The sequence below is a fragment of the Microcaecilia unicolor genome, chromosome 8, assembly GCF_901765095.1.
Source record: "Microcaecilia unicolor chromosome 8, aMicUni1.1, whole genome shotgun sequence".
NCBI lineage: Eukaryota > Metazoa > Chordata > Amphibia > Gymnophiona > Siphonopidae > Microcaecilia > Microcaecilia unicolor.
The window spans coordinates 53,551,622-53,574,597 of record NC_044038.1 but is presented as its reverse complement, the minus strand read 5'-3'; the positions used below and the strand labels follow the sequence as shown (position 1 = coordinate 53,574,597).

Below are 22,976 nucleotides of genomic sequence, written 5' to 3'. Positions count from 1 at the left end.
TGGGATGTCAACGCTGGCGAAATACGTGTCGCTCGGCTTCACAAGGTCTGGTTGTGGCGTGCATAGTTTTTTAAAAAACTTTGCCAATATCGCATTAATCCCTTTGTCAGTGTGTATCCGCTCCCCTGTCTCATCTATCATTGTTAGTATTTTCCTAGCACCTGAGTGCTGATTAGCTAATCGAGCCAGCAGCCTTCCACTTTTGTTCGCAAACTTATATAGCTGAAATTTATAATATAAATTTGACTTCTGTGCCTTATCCTGCAATAGTTCATTTAGAGCTTGCTGTGCTTCCAATAATTGTGCCCTAACTGCTCCCGAGTGACCCTGCCCGTACTGTCTTCTTAGCCATTTTACCCTCCTCTCCAACCTCAATACCTCTCCGTTCCTGATCTTTCTCTGGAAGGCTACATAAGAGATAATCTCTCCCCTAAGTACTACCTTTGCCGTTTCCCAGAAAAGAATCGGGTCTGCTTCATGTTGTTCGTTATTGGCTCTGTATTCTTGCCATTTCCCTACCAGGAAGGGTATAAATTTGCTGTCTCGATATAGAAAGGTTGGGAATCTCCACCCTCCCTGCTCGGTGGTTCCCTCCCCCCATCTGAATTGCGCCCAAACCCAAGCGTAATCAGAAATCATTATTGGCCCTATCTGCGCTTCTTCCACCTTAGTGAATAATTCTGAGGAGGACAATATATAGTCTATTCTAGACATCGTTAAGTGGGCCCTAGATATGTGTGTAAAATCTTTCTCCACAGGGTTTAGTGTTCTCCATACATCCACCAAGTCCAGAGCGCCACACAAGCTATCAATTCCCCTCCCCTTTCTGGCCAATTCTCTCCCCGTTGGTTTAGACCTATCTAAAGTGGGTTCAATCACATCATTCATGTCTCCTCCCATCAGAATTGGTATCTCTCCGAAGGCATGTATTTTACTGCTAACTTGGTTAAAGAACTGTTTGTCGTGGACATTGGGAGCATATAGATTGCACAATAGTACTGGTTGCCTCTCAATCACTACTGAAGCCAGGACATACCTCCCTCCTGTATCCGCCTCCACCCTCTTTATCTCTACATTGAGCCCCTTCCGAATCAAAGTTATTACACCTCCCTTTTTTCCCACCGCAGGTGCATCAAACCACTCTCCCACCCACCATTTTTTTAATTTGGCATGTTCCTCCTTGGAAAGGTGCGTCCCCTGCAGGAACGCTATCGATACCTTCTTGTCATTTAATGCTTTTAATATCTTTTGTCGCTTAATTGGGGAATGTATGCCCCCCCACATTCCATGTTAACACCTGCAACGTATTCATGCTATCCCTTTACCTAGAATATACGTTGTAGCTTATTTTGTAATGGTGTTACAGTATCTTTAAGCCCCGTGAGTGTCCCAGCCTCCACTCCCCGGGCAGCCCCTCCAAATAAGTGAAATCTTTCAGATTGTGTGCGTTTTTCTTGATCCATCTTACTAAATTCACAGCATGCATATAGAACTGTTTTTTCTTCTATCCCCCACCCTCCTTCCCTCTTCCCCCCTTCCCAATTCCATTTCTCTTCCCTCCATCCCCCTCCAAACCTTCCCCCCCCTCCCCCCTTGTCCCTCTTCTGCCTTCTTGCATGACTTCCTGCTTTAACAAGGCAAGGGCGCCCCCTTTACCAAATTATTATTACATCCTCGTTCTCTACTGCAAGTTATCTCACTCACTATCTTCATTGTCCTAATATTAAATCTCACGTAATAGTCTCTTTTGGCTCTTCTGACTCCTCGATCCGGGCATGCTTCCCGAAACTTGCTCCTCAACTTGTCCTCTTTCTCTTTCATCGCTCTGTGTGCTCCAACAAATCACACCATTCAACTGTAACAAATGTTAAACTCTTTGTACAAGGTCTCTCACTTCCTGCTATTTCAAGCGCTCCGCACTTCAGTTACCCGCCGTTTCTCAACCTTCGTGCTTGTCCGCCAGAATTTTATCCACATATAGATTTGCCTCTTCCACACGTTCAAAAAATACTGCTTGACCATTGTCAATAAGTTTGAGTTTGGCTGGGTAAAGTAGGCTGAATTTGTATTTCAGTCCAAATAGTTTAGTGCACAGGGGGGCAAAATTCTTCCGTGCCAATGATACTTTGGCGGAGTAGTCCTGAAAGCATAACACTCGTGTACCTTGATATTCCAGGCTTCGACCTGCCCTGAGAGCCTGCAGAATGAGTACCTTGTGAGCATAGTTGAGGAGCCTAAATATGACGACTCTGGGTTTGCCTGCTCCTTCCCGTCGTTGCCCCAGTCTATGTGCTCTCTCTACCTGGAGAGATCCTGTTAACTCCACGCTTGCCAGGGCTTTTGGCAGCCATGTTTCTAGAAAGGAGCACAAGTTCCGCTCTGTTACTGTCTCTGGCAACCCCACTAAATGGAGATTATTCCTCCGAGATCGATTTTCAAGATCTTCTAGCTTCGCATCTGCCTCCGCTAGTCTAGCTTTCAACCGGGGTTGCTCCTCTGAGACTTTTAGAATGTCATCTTCTGCCTGACTCACTCTTTGCTGAACTGTTTGCAGCTCCATTATTAATTGGGTATGTCTTTCGTCAAGCCCCTCCAGCTTCTCCAGGATCAGCTGTAGTTTCATACCCACTGTTTGTTCAACCGCTGCCTTGACCTCTTCGGTAATCTCTGCTGCCCAGAGCGAGCTGGGTGAGGGCGGCGGTGTTGCCGTCATCCGCCATTTTGTTTTTGCCAATGTGGCTTTTCTTTCGGCTCCTTTCGTGCCGATTGAGTCGCCATCAATACCGCTTGCGATTTTCTTTGCTTCCCAGGCGTATGGCAAGTCAGTGGGGAAAACGTTCTCGTTTTGTTGCGGGAATCGGGGGGTTCTTTGTTTGCAGATTTGTTAAGGCGCCCAGGAGCAGTTCTGCCTCACGTCTTCACTGCTCCATACCCCCACCGGAAGCTCTGTGATGGACATTCTTAAGCACTATGGAGCGGCAGTGGGTCTAAAGATCAATCTTCAGAAATCCGAACTTCTGCTTATACAATTCCCAGAGAGATTACAAGCTGAACTGCAACCGCTGTTTCCTTTTAAATGGTCTCTTAAAGATATTAAATACTTGGGGGTTACCCTTGACAGCGAAATCTGAGGATTTATACATGGAAAACTTTGTCCCTAAATTACAAGAACTACTTCAGGAATTAGACAGGTGGGGTGGGGGGGCTTCGAATGTCATGGATGGGTAGAATAGCGGCGGTGAAGATGACCCTACTTCCTAGGCTGCTCTACTTGTTCATGGCTGTGCCGGTTGCTATCTCACAAACTTTTTTTTCACACACTTGATAAGAAGGTGTTTGTTTTATTTGGCGTAAGAGACCTCCCCGGGTGAATCACAGGATCTTATATCAACTCCGGAAAAAAGGGGCATGGGGGGTGCCCAATTTTGGGTTATACTATAAAGCAGCTCTGTTTCAAATGCTAGCTATGTGCCTGAGAGGGACAACTAAATTGTGGACTCATGCTGCACAATGGGGTTTGAAGGGGGTACCTATATGGGCGGCACCATGGTTGCCCTTGCCACTGTTGAAGGGCCTATTGTCGGGGTTGACTGGTCAGATGAGGGTGGCTTTGGGTGAATGGGCAAGATGTAGGAATGCCTGGTTCATGGGACGTAAATATCATTTGACCACGCCCATTGTGTATGCGACAGATTTCACTCCTGGCAGGGTAGAAGGAGTATATGGGCAATGGTCAGCCGCATCCCTGCATTTGTTGGGGCAGATATGGGAAGAGGGGAAGTGCCACTCGTTTAAAACTCTACAGGACGAGTTTGGCTTATCAGACACGGATAGATTTCATTATATGCAGATCAGGGACTTTGTGTATAGGAAAGCAAAAAAGGAACTTTCCCTATCTGTAACGGAATTAGAATTGGCAATAAGAAATGGAGAAGGGAAAGGGGGGATCTCAAGGATCTAACGAGCACTATTGCTGAAGTCCCGCCCTTTAGATCACTACGTTCATAAGTGGGAGGCCATACTAGCAGTTAATTACGACCAGGCCCGATGGGGAAAGATCTATAAATGTTTGCTGTCCTTCTCGGTGGCCACTCCACTGGTGGAAAATGGATATAAGATGTTATATCAATGGTATATGACTCCGAGCAGGTTAGCATGAATTTTTAAATCTGGTGAGACGCAGTGTTGGCGTAAATGTGGGGCAACAGGTGATTTCTGGCATATATGGTGGGACTGTCCTGTGATTCAACAGTTTTGGAGGAGTCTACAGGCCCGTTTGCAGGGAGGCTTGGGGGCCGCAATCACGCTTAGTCCGGCCTTATGCCTGCTAAATATGCCATCACAGGTGTGCCGTGGCTCACAACACTCTCTTTTGGCCCATATTGTTACAGCAGCCAGGACCTTAATCGCAAGACTGTGGAAACAAACAGCGGTTCCAACCGTGGATCAGGTCCTGGCCAAGGTGGACTACTGCTGCTTAATGGATAAACTTACTGCTTTAAGGAGGGGTGGTATGGTACGGTTTGTTAAAAAAATGGTCGACATATATGGGGTGGCGGGGGCTATCAGTGTGATCTATGGTTAATGGGGATTCCATGTTTTGGGACACGGTTTATTTCTTCTGAGATACTCTGTGGGGAGGGAGGGTAAGGGGCTATTGCATAGCTCTGATGGGGTTTCTAAGGATGTGATGTTAATGTTGTTTATCTGAATATGAAAATGTTAATAAACACAATTTTAAAAAAAAAATCCGGGTGGGCAATTCAGTTACTCAGAAACTGCTATCCGGAAACAGTTTTATGCTTTTTGTAAGACTCTATATAGTGAGACGGGGGGGGGGGGGGGGGGGGGGGGGGTCTTGCACAGAGGATAATTTCAATACTTAAACACAAGATCGTGAACTCCCGAAGGTTTTCAAGGAGGACAGGAAGAGTCTCAATGCTCCTCTTCAGTTGGAAGAGTGGTGCAAGTGGTTAAAGATCTCAAAATGGGGAAAGCTCCTGCGTTGGATGGTCTCAGTGCTAAATTTTATAAGACTTTTAGGCCTTCTAACACGGGTGGGTAATAGTTTAGTTCAAAGGGAGGCTCTATTTTCCAGTATACGTGAGGTGGGTGTTAAGTCTGGTTGTGAGCCCTTGAGCCCAGGCCGAGGCCTAGTATGTGTGTTAGGCCAAGGCCGAGGGTGGACCGAGCAGGTACTACACACTACCCCAGCTACCAAGCCCTAGACACACACGCAGCAACTAACTTGCACCTCCATAAAAGGGCAATCAGGCGGGCCTCACAGCCTATCAGGAACCTATTTACTCAGAATTCAAGCATGCAGGCCTCACGGCCGAACCGGAACAGACTCAAACATAGGGAGTGGAGAAAGAGACTAAACTAGGGGTTCCCCACAGGGACTGAAGCACCAGCAACACCCTCGGTGCTGGCAATCAAGGAGAAAGGGAAGCATACACAGAAACACGTCAAGCAGTACCCCATCACACACCGAGAAAGTGAGGGACTGCAAAAATAAGATACTGTAGGCAGAGACCCTCAGCAGACAGGGAAGGGAAAAGTCCGCAAAACGGAGTGTGGAGCCTAACACACACCCAGCACAGAAAGGGACAGTGTTCTGTAATACAGGAGGTAGTTACCGCAAAGAAAGGACTGAAACAGTCACAAAGGGAAGACTGCAGTAAACAGACAACTGCCAGAAGCATAGAAACTCTGCAGGTAAAGGGTTAACCAAGCTCAACACACCCAAAGCAACCAGAGGCAGGGAACACTGCAGACAACAGGTTCATTGGGAGAACAATGAGAGCAAACAAACAACCCCCACGGAGAGAAACAAAGAGTCCCGAGTCTGCTACAAGGGCAGGACCTGCAAAGCAGAAAACAAACACAGCACAAAGGGAACTTTGAAGGAAGGGGAAGCAAAACAAACTGGAACAGGATGAGGAAGGAACTCACCACACAGCACCACAGCCAGACAGAGAATCCCAGGTGCAGTGTAGAGAGGCAATTAGACACACGCAGGCAGCAGCCGGAAGACAGAGACAGAGCAACAGAAACTGCAAGCAAGGGAAGGAGTAAAACAACTCCATGCAAGCACAGAGCTAATAGCTCAGACAGAGCAAAGGTAAGGCTTCAGAAGAATTGTATTAACGCCAAAGCAGGGGTTGTAGGGAAAGGTAAGTAGATCAGACTGACATCAGCTCAGCCCCTGACAGCCAATCAGAAGCGGTTCCAAGCATTCCCCTGCCTGAGTAGCAGAATTCTAACAGAGTCATAACAGTGGGTATAACAATTCTTTTGAAGCTGGGGAAAGATCCGGCTTGTTGTGGATCCTATCAGTCAATATCTTTGCTAAATATGGATGTTAAGCTTTTGGCGAAGGCATTGCGGTCCAGCTGGTCAGAGTACTGCTGCAACTGATAGCCGACCTGATCCTGGTGTTTGTCCCTAGAGGGCAGGTTGGGGATAATATTCAATGAACACTTAATATAATCTGGAAGGCTCAATAGACCCAGTTGAAACTGGTACTTTTTATCTTTGGATGCAGAGAAGGCGTTTGATCGGGTCTGCTGGGCCTTCTTATGGCGGATTTTTGTACATGGATACAGAGTTTCTATTTCAAGCCTAGGGCTCCAGTAAGGGTGAATGGGGGTTACTCAGAGCCGTTTGATATCGTGCGAGGAACCAGGAAGGAATGTCCGCTTTCCCTTTTATTATTCACACTTTCTACTGAGCCCTTGGCACAGCAGATTCAAGACAATCCAGATATACGGGGTTTCCAGCTGGGTGCGAGCCGTCCACATAAAGTGGTGTTATTTGCTGATATTTTACTTTATGTTGGTAGTCCATATCTATCATTACCACTGATATTGCAGGAATTAATGGACTATGGGAATAGGGCTGGTTTTAAAGTTAACTTAGACAAATTTGGGGGGGGGGGGTAACATTGGAGGATAGAGAAGTAGCTCTTTTGCAAGGGGATTTTCCTTTAAGTGGGCTAAATCACATATACGATATATGGGAATCCAGGTCCCCAGTGATCTCTCACAGCTATATCCTCTTAATTATGACCCTCTTTTTCTAATGATTTGCGAGGATTTGACTAGATGGTGCTCTACCTGGTTATCTTGGTGGGGGTGGATTGCAGATGTAAAATGAATGCACTCCCTTGTCTGCCCTTTTTGTTCCAAACTTTTAATTTGGCAGTGCCGAAAGGGGTATTACAAGCATTGCAGAGTGATTTTTCTCGCTTTAAACGGGGGAGGAGTTCTCCTAGGTTAGCAAAAAAGATGTTATGGCAAGTACAGGACTGGGTGGTAGAGCAGTTCCCAGTATTTTATGGTACTATCAGGTGGTTCAACTTAGGCAATTGTGGGAATGGGAGGGGTCTCTCCTCACAAGAGTGGAGTGGTGATTGAATAGGATACCTTTTCTATTATACCTTTAAATGGATTGCTGTGGTTGTCCTGAATTCCTTTAGAGTATAGGCGGAGGATCCTCAATCCCTTTGTGAGACACCTGCTGGAAGTATGGAAGAGGATAAAGAGGAATCTAGGGATAGTGAACAGGAGTTCATCTCTGGCTCTGTTTAGATATGAACCAGGATTCCAGGCAAAGCGAGATAACAAGATGATTTCTAGGTGGGAAGAGAAGGGTTTAATATACTTTCGTCAGTTGTTAGATGTGGGGGAACTTGTTCTTTTCCCAGATTTGAAAACTATCTATGGGTTAGCTGATGGGGATGTTTTTGCTTATCTTCAAGACAAACATTATATACAGGGTCAGTGGTGGCTCCAGGCAGACCCCAATGAGACAGAACATTTTGAAAACTTAGGCAAGGTATGGACAAATGGCCGCGACCACTTTCCTTGTTTTACAGATTTTTTTCAGGGATGGTCCTTTAAAACGTTTGGATTATGGATCAGTGGGATCAGGATTTAGGCCTGGAACTTTCTCAGTGTGAATTGGAAGTAGGTCATCTATTTGTGTCTTAAGGAAAATGCACATAAAGTACTCACTTGTTGGTATTATACCCCTATGAAGTTAAAAGTTATGTTTCCCACTATTGTGATAGATATTTGTTGGCTGTATGCAAGTTAAGAGTACATTTTATCATATCTGGTGGGAATGTGAACTTATACAACAATATTGGTATCGAGTGGTGCAGGGACTGACCCAAATTTTTAGTACAACTTTTCCACTCATACCCCAAGCTTGTTTATTAGGACTGAACAATACAGGGTTTGGATGGGTTTGTTTATTGCTGCTGTTGTGAAGTGCATTATTTTGTTATACAAATTTTACAATAAAAATTTTTAGATATTTAACAAAAAAAAAGTTAGTCTGAAGGCTAAATTGCCTATTTTCTTTCCTGTGAGAAAAAGTTAAGCTGCACACATTCCACCAAGGCTGTACAGGGGGGTATCAGTGGTGTCTGACGTCACTTCCCATCACGTGACCCCATCCCAGATGGTGACTAGTAGTATGAAACAGGAAGTGATGTGATGGGTACAGTGCGCACCGCCATCTTGGAAAAAGAGACATGGCTATGACATCACTTTATGTAACATTTTATTTGTTGCATTTGTATCCCACATTTTCCCACCTATTTGCAGGCTCAATGTGGCTTACAATTTTCCATCATGACATGTCATTTCAGAATACAGATACATCATAAAAGGGGTTGAGGTTTGGAGGTGGGGTTATGCAAAACAGGGTGGGGTATGTAAATAAAGTGGGGCAAGGGGCAGGGTTTGAGCATGTCCTTGATTCTGATTGGCTGAGAACCCAGAAGTGGGTGTGTCATCTGTAAAAATCAATTAGTTTGACAAAAGCCTTGAGATACACTACTAACAAGGAATGATGTAAAAGCTGGTGCTTCTTTAATCCAGGGGCCTTTTGGACTCTATGTACAGAGTTGACATTCTTATTAATCTAAAGTACAGAGAGGTAGGATCTCCTACTGCTTCATCTGTATATTCTTAAAGACACTGCTCATGGGCACTGTCACAGCTTCTTTAGGTGAGGCATCAAACTGAAAGGTGACCTACATCTCAGCCCTGGACTTATCCTCAGCCTTCTCCCTGATAAAATCATGGAAGGAGAGTTCCGCTGCAGGAGATTTTCTCCTTTTGTATGGAGGAGAGCAGTCTGACGGAATACAAAGGGAGCAGGACTAGTCAAACTAATAAAAACACTCCCCCAGAGAGCTTTGAGTCTGAGTTTCACCCTGCCTCACTCTACTGACACCCTGGTCAGGCCCAGGGTGCGGACATCAAGGAACTGGCAATCTCCTGCACTACAAGGGAGCTTCCTATCTTGATGGGCTGGAAAGCAACATAATCCCGGTATGCATCAATTCCCATGCCCTTTAAAGGTATCTGCATTGATGTACACCCAAAAGGTACAGCATGGACCTTAAGGATTGGTTGGGGCTCCTGCAAAATAGACACTGATGCCCTCAATGCAACAGTATCATGTTGAACAACGATGGGGCTTGGCTGGTTCAGTAATGTCTCTAGAAGATATCAGAACCAAATCGGTGACCTGGTCTTGGTTTGATGGAGGCTGTTACACCCCTTTGGGGGTCTGAGGAAGATAACTCTCTTCAAATAGGGAATGCTTCAAGGGCATCAAAGACTTTAATGCCTTGATACCATGCTCCCATGGGGACTGATGCCAATGTTTCTTGGCCTTCACTTGACGCACAACATTGGGGTCCCCCAGAATCGACAAAGAGGAATCCTTCCTTGTCCTACGGGTGCCTAATCTCAATGGCTGCTGCCAACTCTCAATGATGAGGCAGACATAGACCAGTTCAGCTCCTGGAACCATTCAGAGCAAAGCCTCCAATGCCAAAGTAGATGGAGTTGACTTCTCTGTACTAAAGATCTTTTCTATCAACCTCTAACCTCTCTAACATTTGTGAACAGAATTTACAAAGAGAAGGATTATGGTTAGGCCTCAGCTGCAGGCACCAACTGTATATATCTGTACAAGACATGGTCCTGAAGAACCTGGTACACTCCTTAAAACCACTGGGAGTTTTGAGGGACATAACCAGAAAAACAGCCAAGCCAAAAATCAAATGGCTTGAATGTGAAAAAAGAAACCCCAATCGGGCAACTCTAGGCCTAAGAGGGACTAGGAAGCTGTGGAAAATTAAGGAAACATAAAATGCTGACAAATCTGACCAAGGAATAAAATGGGAGCATCTCCTTGCCAGGGCTCCATTGGCAACATCACCCATCAGAAAGAATATTGCAACCTGCTTGTCCTCCAAGAACACATATATTACATGAAGAAAGTGCTTTATTGCCATTGAGTGTATGTGCATAAATTTAGGTGCCTATAAAAGGTTGATATCTGAGCAAAATGCTATTTTACACACAATGTCTTTCAAAATACCCCCCCCACACACACACACTCACACAAAGTATGTGAATGTTGGAACCGATAGATACTTACCTGCTCCAGGTAGATATCCACACTTCCCCCTGATGTAGTGCTAAAAGAAGTAACTGCCAACAGTGGATGAAAACTGTGCCAGGCTATATCAGAAGGAGACCCAACTGACTCTGGAGCTTCTATTCTGTGGTCAAAGTAAACAGCCATTGTAAAATACACCTTCACTTAGTGCTTGGATCTGTTAAAGGGAAACAAACATTGCCAAAATAACTACCTTTTAAAGGCTTTCCTATTAAGGTTCTTTTACATACAGAAAAGGGGATAAAACAAACAACAACAACAAAAAAATCACACAACTGTATATGTGCTTATAAGAACATGAATCACCAGTAAAACATTTATTTATATGTATGCTACATTTAAGCGCTCCCAAAGGCAGAGATGGGGTAGAGTGCAATGTACGCACATATAAAATATTCTCATCCACACATCTGCCTCAGAGTAGGTGTACATCTGTTTGCATTATGGGTGCATATTTTATAAAGGAACATTGGTATCTATGTTGCCTTTAGAAAACAATTGTACACAGCTTTAAAAAAAAAAAAAAAAAAAAAAACCTCTCAAATCACTATAAAAAATTTTTTGTGGATCATCATATCAGAGGCAATTATCACACGTGGAGGGGCATTTTTGATATGAAATCTAAGTCCAAATTTGAGAGAGAAATATAGCCATTTTCAAGAAGTCAATCTTTTTCTTTTCAAAAGTGGCTAATTACTAGATGTTTTTGTGCTCTATGCGTTTATCTTTATGGTCTATTTTCAACAACAACAAAAAATGTCCAAGTGAAAAACAAACAAAATCAAGCCATTGGGATGTAAGAGAAGCCAGCATTCTTAGTAGACTGACCACACAGACATCCCAGGAGAGCAATGGGGCACCTTAGGGGGCCACTGCAGTGGACTTCAAATAAATGCTCCCAGTACACATCTCACCATTGCTTCCTTATCTTGTCTGCCGAGCCCTCAAAACCCACTACCTCCAATTGTACACCACTTATAGGTGAAGGGGCCACCAATATGTGGGTACAGTGGGTTTCTGGTGAGTGCTACCACAAGTGTAACTGCTAGGGAGAGGAATGGGCCTGGGTCCATCTGTCTGCAATGCACTGCAACCACCACTAGACCCACAAGGGACCTGATTACTGCTCTAATGGGCCCAAGTATAATTTCTGAGACTGGCATAAAGGCTGGTAAGTAATGCTTTTAATCACATTTTGGGCGGCTGGGAGGGGGTGACTACTGGGGGATGTATCTCTGATTCCCTCCAGTGGTCATCTGGTCATTTAGGCCACTTTTTGTGGTTTATTCATTAATAAAACAGATCTAGACCAAAACATCCAACTTACAGCCCTGGATGTTTTTGTTTTGTTCCATTATAACATCCAGAAAAACATCCAAGTGTTAGGAACAACCAGATCCTGCCCTTAACACACCCCTGGCATGCCTTTTTTTTTTTTTTTTTTTTTTTTTTAGAAAAACATCCAAATGCAGATTTATGCCACTTTTTGGAAATTTTTCTCTTTTGAAAATGAGCCCATTGTAACTCTAGAGATAAGCCAAATGTGACAGTCCAATATTTGTATGATTTGTGGGAAAAAAGCACAGTGCATTTCAACAATGCATTTAGCCAAAGGCTTCTTTTTTTTTTTTTTTTTTTCTTTTAAACACTGATCACTGCCGGCTAGATTAACCCTGGATATTCAATGCAAGGCCAGGTCCAGGCACCAGCACTGAATATTGAGGGCTAAATTTGGTGGGGATGGCCGCTGGAGCCTTTGTGGGTCCCAGCTGATATTTAGACAGAGTCCATATAAGACAGTTACACAGACCCTCGCTGAATATCAGCTGGAACCCAGATAATTTGCAGCTCAAAGACCCTCCAATGCCCCACCTCCTTTCTACCCACTCTCCTCCCAAGCCTGCGAGACTATAACCTCCCTCCCCCCCCGAACGACCTTCTCCACCCTCAACCACCTGCAATGTAGATAGGACACCCTGAGCCTACCTGTATCCCTGGTGGTCCTAGCAGTGGCGATGGTATTGTGAGAGGTCACAGCAGCCATTTGCAAGAGCAAGCCTCAATGGGCAGGAGAGAATAGGCTTCACTCCTGCCCCCTACTGGCCCCACTAGGGCCACCAGGGATACAGGTAGGCCCGGGGGTATACTTACATCACGGGGTGGGGACTGGATTTGGGGGACACAGGAATGGAAACCTAGTTATGTGTGTCTCAGTTGATATTGAGTGCCGGAGCCCGCGTAGCTAGGCACGTGAATTTTGGATAGCTTTTGAGCTGTCCTAAAATTACCCACTTAGCTATATGGGTCCTAGCACTGAATATTGTCAGCACCTGCATAACCCTTGGCTCTTCTCCAACACCACCATATGTCCCACCCTTAACATATGGGAAAATTAGGTTCTTACCTTAATAATTTTCCTTCCTTTAGTCATAGCAGATGAAGCCATTACATATGGGTTGTGTCCATCAACCAGCAGGGGGAGATAGAGAGCACTCAACTTTTCACAGTGCCTCATGGCCAGCCAGCTCCACTGCCTCTTCACTATTTGAAGCTTCCAAAGCAGTATGGCAAACCGCAATGGGAATAACATGAACTTTCCTCACAGCAAACGATGGCCCCTTAACAAGGGCATGAACTCAAAAGGAGGGAATGAACACATCCTCCTGGAGGGAATAAACTCGTCCTCCTTATTGTATAACTGGAGGGGATACACGCAACCTCCTGGAGGGAATAAACTCATCCTCCAAAACATAAACTGGAGGGAATGGACTCATCCTCCTATAAGTGAACATGAATCCTGAAGACTGTTTTCCAACTTTCTCCCAAGGAAGGAACTTCAGGAAACAAGAACAGAACCTGAAACAGATTCACAGCATACAGACAATCATACAGGGAAGGCTCATGGCTTCATCTGCTATGACTAAAGGAAAGAAAATTACCAAGGTAAGAACCTAATTTTCCCTTCCTTGTCATCAAGCAGATGAAGCCATTACGTATGGGATGTAACAAAGCAATCCCTATACAGGGTGGGAACAGGTCACACCACGTGCTAGCACTTGTGCTCCAAAACGCGCATTCCTCCTAGCAGCCACATCCAGCCTGTAATGTCAGGCAAAAGAGAGCTTAGAAGCCCATGTTGCTGCACTGCATATCTCTTGACAAGAGAGTGCTCCAGTTTCAGCCCAAGAGGAAGAAATCGCTCTGGTAGAATGCGCCTTAAAGGCTACAGGCGGAGACCGGCCGGCAAGCAGATAAGCTGAAAACATAGTTTCTTTGAGCCAGCGGGCAATAGTGGCTTTAGATGCTGGAGACCCTCTGCGAGGACCTGAAAGCAAAACAAACAGATGATCATAGATCCTGAAAGAGATAGTAACTTGCAGATACTGCAGCAGAGTCCTGCGCACATCCAACAGGTGCAATTGCCCAAAAGATTCTGGAAACTCCTCCTTATCAAAGGGGGGCAAGAAAATAGGCTGGTTTAGGTGAAACGCTGAAACCACCTTAGGCATGAAGGAAGGCACGGTCCGAACCGTGACCCCGGACTCTGAGAATTGCAGAAATGGGTCTCTACAGGACAGCGCCTGGAGCTCTGACACCCGTCTCGCCGAAGTAATGGCCACAAGGTAAAATTATGTCTTACCTGATAATTTTCTTTCCATTAGTCCTTCAGATCAATCCAGAGACTTGTGGGTTATGCCCCTCCTCCAGCAGGTTAGATAGAGAGAACACCGAAGTTTCCCTCTAGAGGGCATGTGCAGCCTTCCTAACTTCAGTATACCCGATACCAAAGCAGTAGCCAACGAACAGTATACAGTCTCCTGCCTCTATAACAGCAGGTTAACATGGAAGAAAACTCCACGCTGCCAAAAGTGAAAAGCAAAAAGTTAACTTAACATTCACAAAACCTATCAACCGTTCAATAAAAACCAGAACGTGAACAAAACCAACTGCCTATACTAAAGTTCTCTGAATTCACGAGTTCGCATTACAGGGAGGGACTCTGGATTGATCTGAAGGACTAATGGAAAGAAAATTATCAGGTAAGACATCATTTTACCTTCCTTAGCGTCCTCTCAGATCAATCCAGAGACTTGTGTGATGTACCAAAGCACTCCTCAGCCAGGGTGGGACCGAACTACACCGGCCGCCAACACCGAAGCCCCAAAGATCGCCTCTCGACGCGCAGCAACATCAATCCGATAATGTTTTGAGAATGTGTGCACCGACGACCAAGTTGCTGCCCTCGCAATATCTTCCCACAGCACCAGACGAGACTCAGCCCACGACGACGCCTGCGCTCTTGTGGAATGTGCCTTAACGCTTATCGGAGAAGACCTCCCCATCAACAGATATGCCGAGGAAATCATCTCCTTAAGCCATCTAGCAATGGTCGCCTTCGAGGCCATATTGCCCTTCTTCCCTCCTGCAAACAGAACGAAGAGATGATCTGACTTCCTGAACGAATTAGTTGCCTCCAAGTAAGCACACAAAGCTCTCCTAACATCCAGACAACGGAAAGCCCGAAAATCATCAGGGTAATCTTCCCGCTTGAAAGACGGCAACATCACCTCTTGACTAAGATGAAAACGCGAAACCACTTTAGGCAGAAAGGAACTGTCCTGATTGAAACTCCCGCCTCCGAAAAACGAAGGAAAGGATCTCTGCAGGAGAGCGCCTGAATCTCCGAAACATGTCTAGCGGAAGCCATGGCTACAAGAAAGACGATCTTCAACGTGACATCCTTCAAAGAAGACTTCTTGAGCGGCTCAAACGGAGGCCGTTGCAAAGCCCGCAGCACCAAATTCAAACTCCACCCTGGTACCACCGGAACTCGCGGGGGCCTCAACTGACCTACTCCCCGCAAAAAACACACCACATCAGGATGAGAGGCCAAGGAATGCTTCCCTAAACGTCCCCTAAAACACGCTAAGGCCGCAACCTGCACCTTCAGAGTGCTAAGCGACAACTGCTTGTCCATACCCTGTTGTAGAAACGCTAAAATAGAGCCTAGGGGAGCTGAGTGCGGAGAAACTCCAGCCGCGTCACACCAGGACACAAAAGTTCTCCAAACTCTCGCATACGCCGCCGATGTAGAACGCTACCGCGCATGCAACATAGTGGTAATCACCTCCTCCGGATAACCTTTCCGCCTCAGCCGCGACCTTTCAATAGCCAAGTCGTAAGCCGAAACTGAGTGGAGTCCTGCTTGACCACCGGACCCTGGAAGAGAAGATCCGGCAGAAGAGGTAGACGCAACGGCTCGTCTATCATAAGACGAATCAGATCCGCATACCAAGGATGCCTTGGCCAATCCGGGGCCACTAGAATCACCCGTCCTGGATGCTGAGCTATTCTTCCCACCGTCCGACCGATCATCGGCCACGGAGGAAAGACGTAGAGAAGGTCCAAAGGCCACCGCTGAATCAGAGCATCCACCCCTTCGGACCCGATCTCCCTGGCTCTGCTGAAAAATCGCGCTACCTTGGCGTTGGAGGGGCGAGCCATCAGATCCATTACCGGCTGCTCCCACCGACTCACTATCTGATGAAAGGCAGACGGGGACAGAACCCACTCTCCTGCATCCAAACAGTGTCGACTGAGAAAGTCGGCCTGAACATTCAAGACGCCCGCTATGTGAGCCGCCGACAATTGAGGCAACCGCTTCTCCACCCACTGACATAGCAATGCTGCCTCCTTCGCTAGAGGAGCGCTTCTCGTCCCCCCCTGCCGATTGACATACGCCACCGCTGTCGCATTGTCGGAGAGGACTCGTACTGGTTGACCGCTTATAAAGTTCTAGAATGCCACAAGGGCTAACCGGATTGCCCTCAGTTCGAGCAGATTGATCTGCAACTGAGCTTCCTGAACAGACCAAGTCCCCTGCGCAGAATGTCCGAGACAATGAGCTCCCCAACCCGACAGACTGGCATCCGTCATTATCACACACCAATCTGGCACGTACAGAGGCATGCCCCGCCTCAAACTGTCCGACCGGAGCCACCAGCGGAGAGCAAACCGAGCTTGCGGAGCCCAAGGAAGACGAATTGAGTAATCCTCGGACAGGGGAGACCACTGAGAGAGGAGATGCCATTGGAGAGGGCGCATGTGACTCTGAGCCCATGGCACCACCTTCAACGTCGCTGCCATTGAACCCAGAAGCTGAACATAATCCCAAGCTGTCGAGGCCGGAATCTGAAGAATGGCAGAAACTTGCGTCTCCAACTTGCAGCGATGCTGATCCGGTAGAAATACTCTACCCTGGGCCATATCCAATCTTACTCCTAAATATTCCAAATTCTGAGTGGGTTCGAGATGACTCTTCTGAAAATTTATCACCCAACCCAACGACTGCAGCAGAGCTATCACCTGTTGCGTGGCCCCCACACTCTCTGCGTGAGAAGGAGCCCGAATCAACCAGTCGTCGAAATAAGGGTGAACTTGCAACCCCCTGGTTCTCAAATAAGCCGCCACGACAACCATCACTTTGGAGAACGTGCGAGGCGCCGTAGCCAAACCGAATGGCATGGCCCTGAATTGGAAATGCTGACCCAAAATTGCGAACCGAAGAAATTTGTGATGAGGAGGCCAGAGGGGGTTATGCAAGTAGGCTTCTTTCAGATCGAGAGCTGTTAAGAACTCGCCGGGCTGGACCGCTGCTAGGACCGACCGCAGTTTCCCCATTCTGAAGTGCCGCACAATGAGGGCCTTGTTGACCTCTTTGAGATCCAACACCGGATGGAAAGCCTTTTCTTTCTTTGGCACTACAAAGTAAATTGAGTAGCGGCCTTGACCTACTTCGTCTGCTGGCACAGCAACCACTGCTCCCAGACGAAGTAGCTCTGCTAAGGTAGCCTTCACTGCCGCGGTCTTTCCCTCCGACTTGCACGGAGATTCGAGAAAACTGTCTGCGAGAGGGCGCGCAAACTCCAACTTGTAGCCCTCTCTTATAATACTGAGCACCCATTCGTCTGTAGTTACCCTGGCCCATTCCTCTCCAAAACTGGACAGCCGTCCTCCTATCTGCGGAGAAGACTGGACCAGGGCCCCATCATTGGGAACCTCTGGCTCCAGACTGACCTCTGGGAGCTGTTTGTGGTAGTCTACGCTCCTGACGAAAGGGCTGTTGCTGTTTCTGAGAACAACGTGGCTTAGCAAAACTGCCGACTCTACCGGGCCTATATTTCTTTGCTTCCTTGAAACGTAGACGGAAGGTTCTCGCCTGGCTTCTCGATTTATCCTCAGGAAGACGGCCCTTGGACTCACCCAGGTCCTTAATCTGTTCTAACTCCTGACCAAACAACAGTCTACCTTTAAAGGGCAACCGAGCCAAACAGGACTTAGAAGGAAGATCTGCGGCCCAATGCTTTAGCCAAATCCAGCGCCTAGCTGACACAGCCAAAGACATTCCCTTAGCTGAAGCTCTCAAGATATCATACAGCAAGTCAGCCAAATATGCCAAACCTGACTCCAGAAGAGGAAGATACTCCATCAGGTCCTCCGGCGACGACGCCTTCTGTACCTAAGAGAGGCATGCCCTAGCCACATACGAACCACACACAGAAGCCTGCAAAGATAAAGCGGCCACTTCAAAAGAAGACTTAACCGATGCCTCGAGCTTCTTCTCTTGGGGATCCTTAAGAGCCGCTCAACCCTCTACTGGCAAAGCGGTCTTTTTGGTAACAGCCATGATCAAAGAATCTACCACCGGAAGCCTCAAGGATTCTAAATCTTCCTGGCGTACCGGACAAAGCTTGCCCATAGCCCGAGCCACCCTCAAAGTAGCCTCCGGGGTTTCCCATTGAGCCCGAATTAGAACTTGCATAGCCTCATGTATATAAAAAGCTTTCTGGGGGGCCCTAGTGCCTGACATTATCAATGCACTAACCGCGACCGGCACAGAAGGCTCTGGAGCCGAGAGACCCAAAATTTGCAGTGCCTGCACAATAAGAGAATGAAGCTCCTCTCTCTGGAAGAGCCTCGCCGCAGTAGGGTCATCACCCTCCGCTGCGGGGATCTCCCCTTCCTCCAGTGCCTCTGGATCTGACTCCGTGGACCCCATTTCGCCCTCAAGATCTGAGAGGACCGGATCATCTACTATGGGCTGCTCAAAATCGACAAGAGCCCATTTTGCCTGCTGCTGAACCGGCTGCGCCTCTGCCCTCACCAGAGCACCTAAAATGGCCGCCGGCTGCCGTTCTCCTTCAGCACGCAGCAAGTAAGCCTCATGCATGAGCAAAATGAACTCCGGCGAAAAGCCCGCCAAAACTGGCGTCTCTGACCCCGCCGCCGCGGTCCTTAACCGCATAGGAGCCAATGTTTCAAGCACCCACAACACCCACAGAGTTGGCTCCTATGCTTAACCGCACCTTCAGCGACCGTGGTCTTCTCTGTTACGGGCCTATCAGACATAACAGAAAAAAATGGCGCTAGCGGAGGCACACGTCGAAAGACTAACGCTTCCCGCCAAAGCTGCCTCGTTGTGTTGCTCGACTTCGAGCCCCAATTTGCGGTTTCTCCCTCAGAGCTGGCCTTTCCTACCCCCGAGCAAGCCTCGCAAACTCCCAACGCGGACCTACGCGCCCCGCAGCGCGAACAGCGCTTCACAGACTCCGACGGCACAGACATAGTGAAAGTAAAGTTTTACTCACAGCACCTTGTCAGCCCTGCTCACGTTCGCTGTAAACTGAACGGTAGACTTTCCAGCACTCAAATTTTCTGCGCTGTTTGCAGGGCAATGCAGTTTAAGAAAGGTAAGTCCCTTATTTTTTTTTTTTTTTTTTTTAAAGAGGCAGGAGACTACCTTACTGGAGATTTGTTCGTCTGATAGGGGGAGAAGGGTAGGGACCTGGCACCACCAGGTGTATCCCAAATGTGCCTCAGCACCTCAAACCCCACCAAGAGCTCAACACCCCCGAGGGAACGTGATAGGAGCCTTGTAATCTAGAGCTGCACAATATGCTCCTTCTACATGCTAAGATAGAGAGAATACTGAAGTTAGGAAGGCTGCACATACCCTCTAGAGGGAAACTTCGGTGTTCTCTCTAACCTGCTGGAGGAGGGGCATAACCCACAAGTCTCTGGATTGATCTGAGAGGACGCTATGGAAACGGCCTTTAGTGTCAAATCTTTCTCCGATGCTCGCCGAAGCGGCTCAAAAGAAGAAGCCTGCAGGGCCTTCAAACCTAGCCCTAGGTTCCAAGCTGGACAGGGTGCTCGCACGGAAGGTCAGAGCCGAAGCACCCCACTAAGAAACCGTGCCACATCTGGATGAGCAGCTAAAGACACGCCTTCAACCTTACCACGAAGGGAGGCCAACACTGCCACTTGCACCCGCAGGGAATTATAGGCCAAGCCTATTTGTACACCATCCTGCAAAAAGTCCAGAATCGGCGAGACAGGAGCCCGCATGGGTGTGATCGCTTTTGAAGCACACCAAGACTCAAACTGGCGCCAAATCCTGGCATAAGCCAAGGAAGTGGAACACTTGCGGGCCTGCAGGAGAGTGGAAATGACTGTGTTTGAATAGCCTTTGTCCCTCAATTGCGCCCTCTCAATCGCCATGCCATAAGACTAAAGCAGCAAGCGTCCTCCACAGCTACCGGGCCCTGTGACAACAGGTTCGGTACCAGAGGTAAAGGAAGGGGAGCCTCCATTAGCATCTGTCGGAGATCCGCATACCAAGGCCTCCTGGGCCAATTCGGGGCGATGAGCACCACTTCTCCTGGGTGCAGCCGAATCCGCAGGAGCACGTGCCCTATCAAGGGCCACGGAGGGAACACATATAGTAGGCCCGGAGGCCAGGGCTGAGTCAAGGCATCCAACCCTGCTGAGCGAGGATCTCTCCGTCTGCTGAAGAAGCACGGGGCTTTGGCATTTGAACTTGTCGCCATAAGATCCATCACGAGCTTGCCCCATTTGGCACATATCTGCAGGAATACTTCGTCTGTTAGTTCCCATTCTGCTGGATCGATCTGATGCCTGCTTAGATAATCGGCTTGCACGTTGCTCTGACCTGCAATGTGAGCTGCCGACAAAAACTGAAGATGCAGCTCGGTCCAGTGGCAAATCTGTTCGGCCTGCGCGGCCAGTGCTCTAGACTGAGTGCCGCCTTGTCGATTTATGTAGGCCACTGCTGTCGTGTTGTCCGACATCACTCTGACAGCCAATCCTTCCAGGGTCACTTGAAAGGCCAGAAGCGCCTGAAACACCGCTTTCAACTCCAGGCGGTTGATGGACCACACCGACTCCTCGGGTGTCCATAGACCCTGTGCATGCTTCCCCTTACAATGTGCGCCCCAGCCCTTCAGGCTGGCATCTGTCACTACTAGACACCAATAGGGGAGCGCCAGCGGCATTCCTCGCCGCAGCATGCTGTCTGAGAGCCACCACTCCATGCTGAGAGGGGCCGCAGGGAGCCAAGAAAGTCTGCATTGATAATCCTGAGAAACTGGAGACCATCTTTGAAGTAGGGAATACTGTAGAGGTCTCAGGTGCGTTCTCGCCCAGGGCACCACTTCCAATGTGGCTGTCATCCATCCCAGCAGCTGGACAATGTCCCAAGCTCGCGGGCGGGGCATCCTCAGGAGCAGACAGACCTGATTCCGAAGCTTGCACCGCCTTAGCTCGGGTAGGTATACAAAGCCCGAGTCGGTGTCGAACCTGGTCACCAAATATTCTAGAGATTGCGAGGGGGTCAGGTGACTTTTGGCCATATTGACGACCCAGACTAGAGATTGAAGTACTGAGACCACTCTGGTTGTAGCTTGATAGCTCTCTGTTACAGAGTCTGCTCTGATGAGCCAGTCGTCTAGGTACGAGTGAACCCTAATACATTCTCGCCTGAGCAAAGCAGCTACTACCACCATTACCTTTGAAAAGGTTCGGGGAGCTGTGGCGAGGCCAAAAGGCAAGGCCCGGAACTGGAAATATTTTCCCACACTGCAAACCTCAGAAACTTCTGGTGCGGGGGCCAAATCGGTATGTGCAAGTAAGCTTCTTTCAGGTCTACAGACATGAGAAACTCTCCTGGCTGTACCGCAGCAATGACGGAGCGCAGGGTTTCCATGTGGAAATGCCGCATTCTCAGACACTTGTTTCATTATTCAGTCCAGAATAGGGCGAAAAGACCCACCTTTTCGCGGCACCACAAAGTAGATGGAGTATCGGCCATAGCCGTGTTTGACGGGAGATACTGGGGACACGGCCCCTAACTGAATCAGATCTTGCAAAGTCTCCTCTACCGCCGCCCGTTTGGCGGCAGAACCGCATCGAGACTCCACAAACATGTCTCTTACTGGGGCGTTGAATTCTATTCTTTAGCCATCTCTGATCAGGTCCAGAACCCACTGATCTGAGGAAATATTGGCCCACTCCTCGGCAAAGAGGGAAAGACGTCCTCTGATGACAGGAAGCGAGGAGGGAACCGGCGTACCATCATTGAGAGGGTCGCCCCTGAACTCCAGGCCTAGAGCCGGTGGCTGTGGCCTCTGCTGAAAAACGGGCACGAGAAGTGAACCCAGCAGAATGCCCTGGGCGGTACCTTCTAGCTTCACGGAAGCGAGGTCTATAAGAGGAGTGGACCGCCTGGCCCTTGGAGGAAGGCCTCGGCCTATCTTCGGGCAAGCGCTGGGGTTTAGGATCTCCCAGACCTTTAACAATTTTTTTTTCCAACTCCTCACCAAATAGGAGAAGGCCTTGAAAGGGCAACTTCACCAACCTTTGCTTAGAGGCCATGTCCGCTGCCCAATGTCGTAGCCAAATAAGACGGCGAGCCGCCACTGCTACTGCCATTTGTTTAGCCACACCTCTGACAATATCATAAAGGGCATCAGCCAAAAAGGACAAGGCCGACTCCAGCCGCGGAGCCACATCCGAGATGGGCTCCACTCCATCTCCGGGCTGTTCCACTACCTGTTGCAACCACGCCAGGCAGGCTCTAGCAGCATAACAACTGCACGCAGACATCCGAACAGTAAGACCTGCAATTTCAAAGGAACGTTTAAGTGCTGCTTCCAGCCTTTGGTCTTGTACATCCTTCAGGGCAACTCCTCCTTCCACAGGGAGGGTAGTTCTCTTTGTCACCGCAGTGACTAGGGCATCTACTTTAGGCATTGCAAAGCGAGCCAAATGCTCCTCACACAGAGGGTATAAATTGCCCCATAGCCCTGGAAACTTTCAAAGGTCCCTCGGGGTCAGCCCACTGAGCGGAAATAAGCTCTTGGATGGAGTCATGCAAAGAAACGGCTCGAGCAGGCTTTTTGGTACTAGCCATCCTAGGATTCACAGAGGAGGCAGTGCCACTGTCAGGCTCGTCAATAGAAAGGACCTGTAGGGCATCTGAAATAAGCGCTGGCAGCTCATCACGGTGGAAAATCCTCACCGAGGAGGGATCATCCAGATCCTGTGGTAATTCTGCACCTGACTCTGGCTCCTCAGACCACGAAGGCCTGCCATAACTCTCCGAACTCTCACAGCCCAACCACGGGGGG

The 22,976-nt window shown here is 48.1% G+C and overlaps 1 protein-coding gene across 1 annotated transcript in view; it reads right to left on the bottom strand.

The window, feature by feature from the left end:
• IFT140 (intraflagellar transport 140) overlaps window positions 1–22,976 on the bottom strand; it is a 681,938-nt gene that overhangs the window by 647,821 nt on the left and 11,141 nt on the right. The window contains exon 2 of the mRNA XM_030212528.1: window positions 10,468–10,645. Coding sequence (XP_030068388.1) covers window positions 10,468–10,614 — 147 coding nt within the window. The 5' untranslated portion in view covers window positions 10,615–10,645. The remainder of the gene's footprint in view (window positions 1–10,467; window positions 10,646–22,976) is intronic.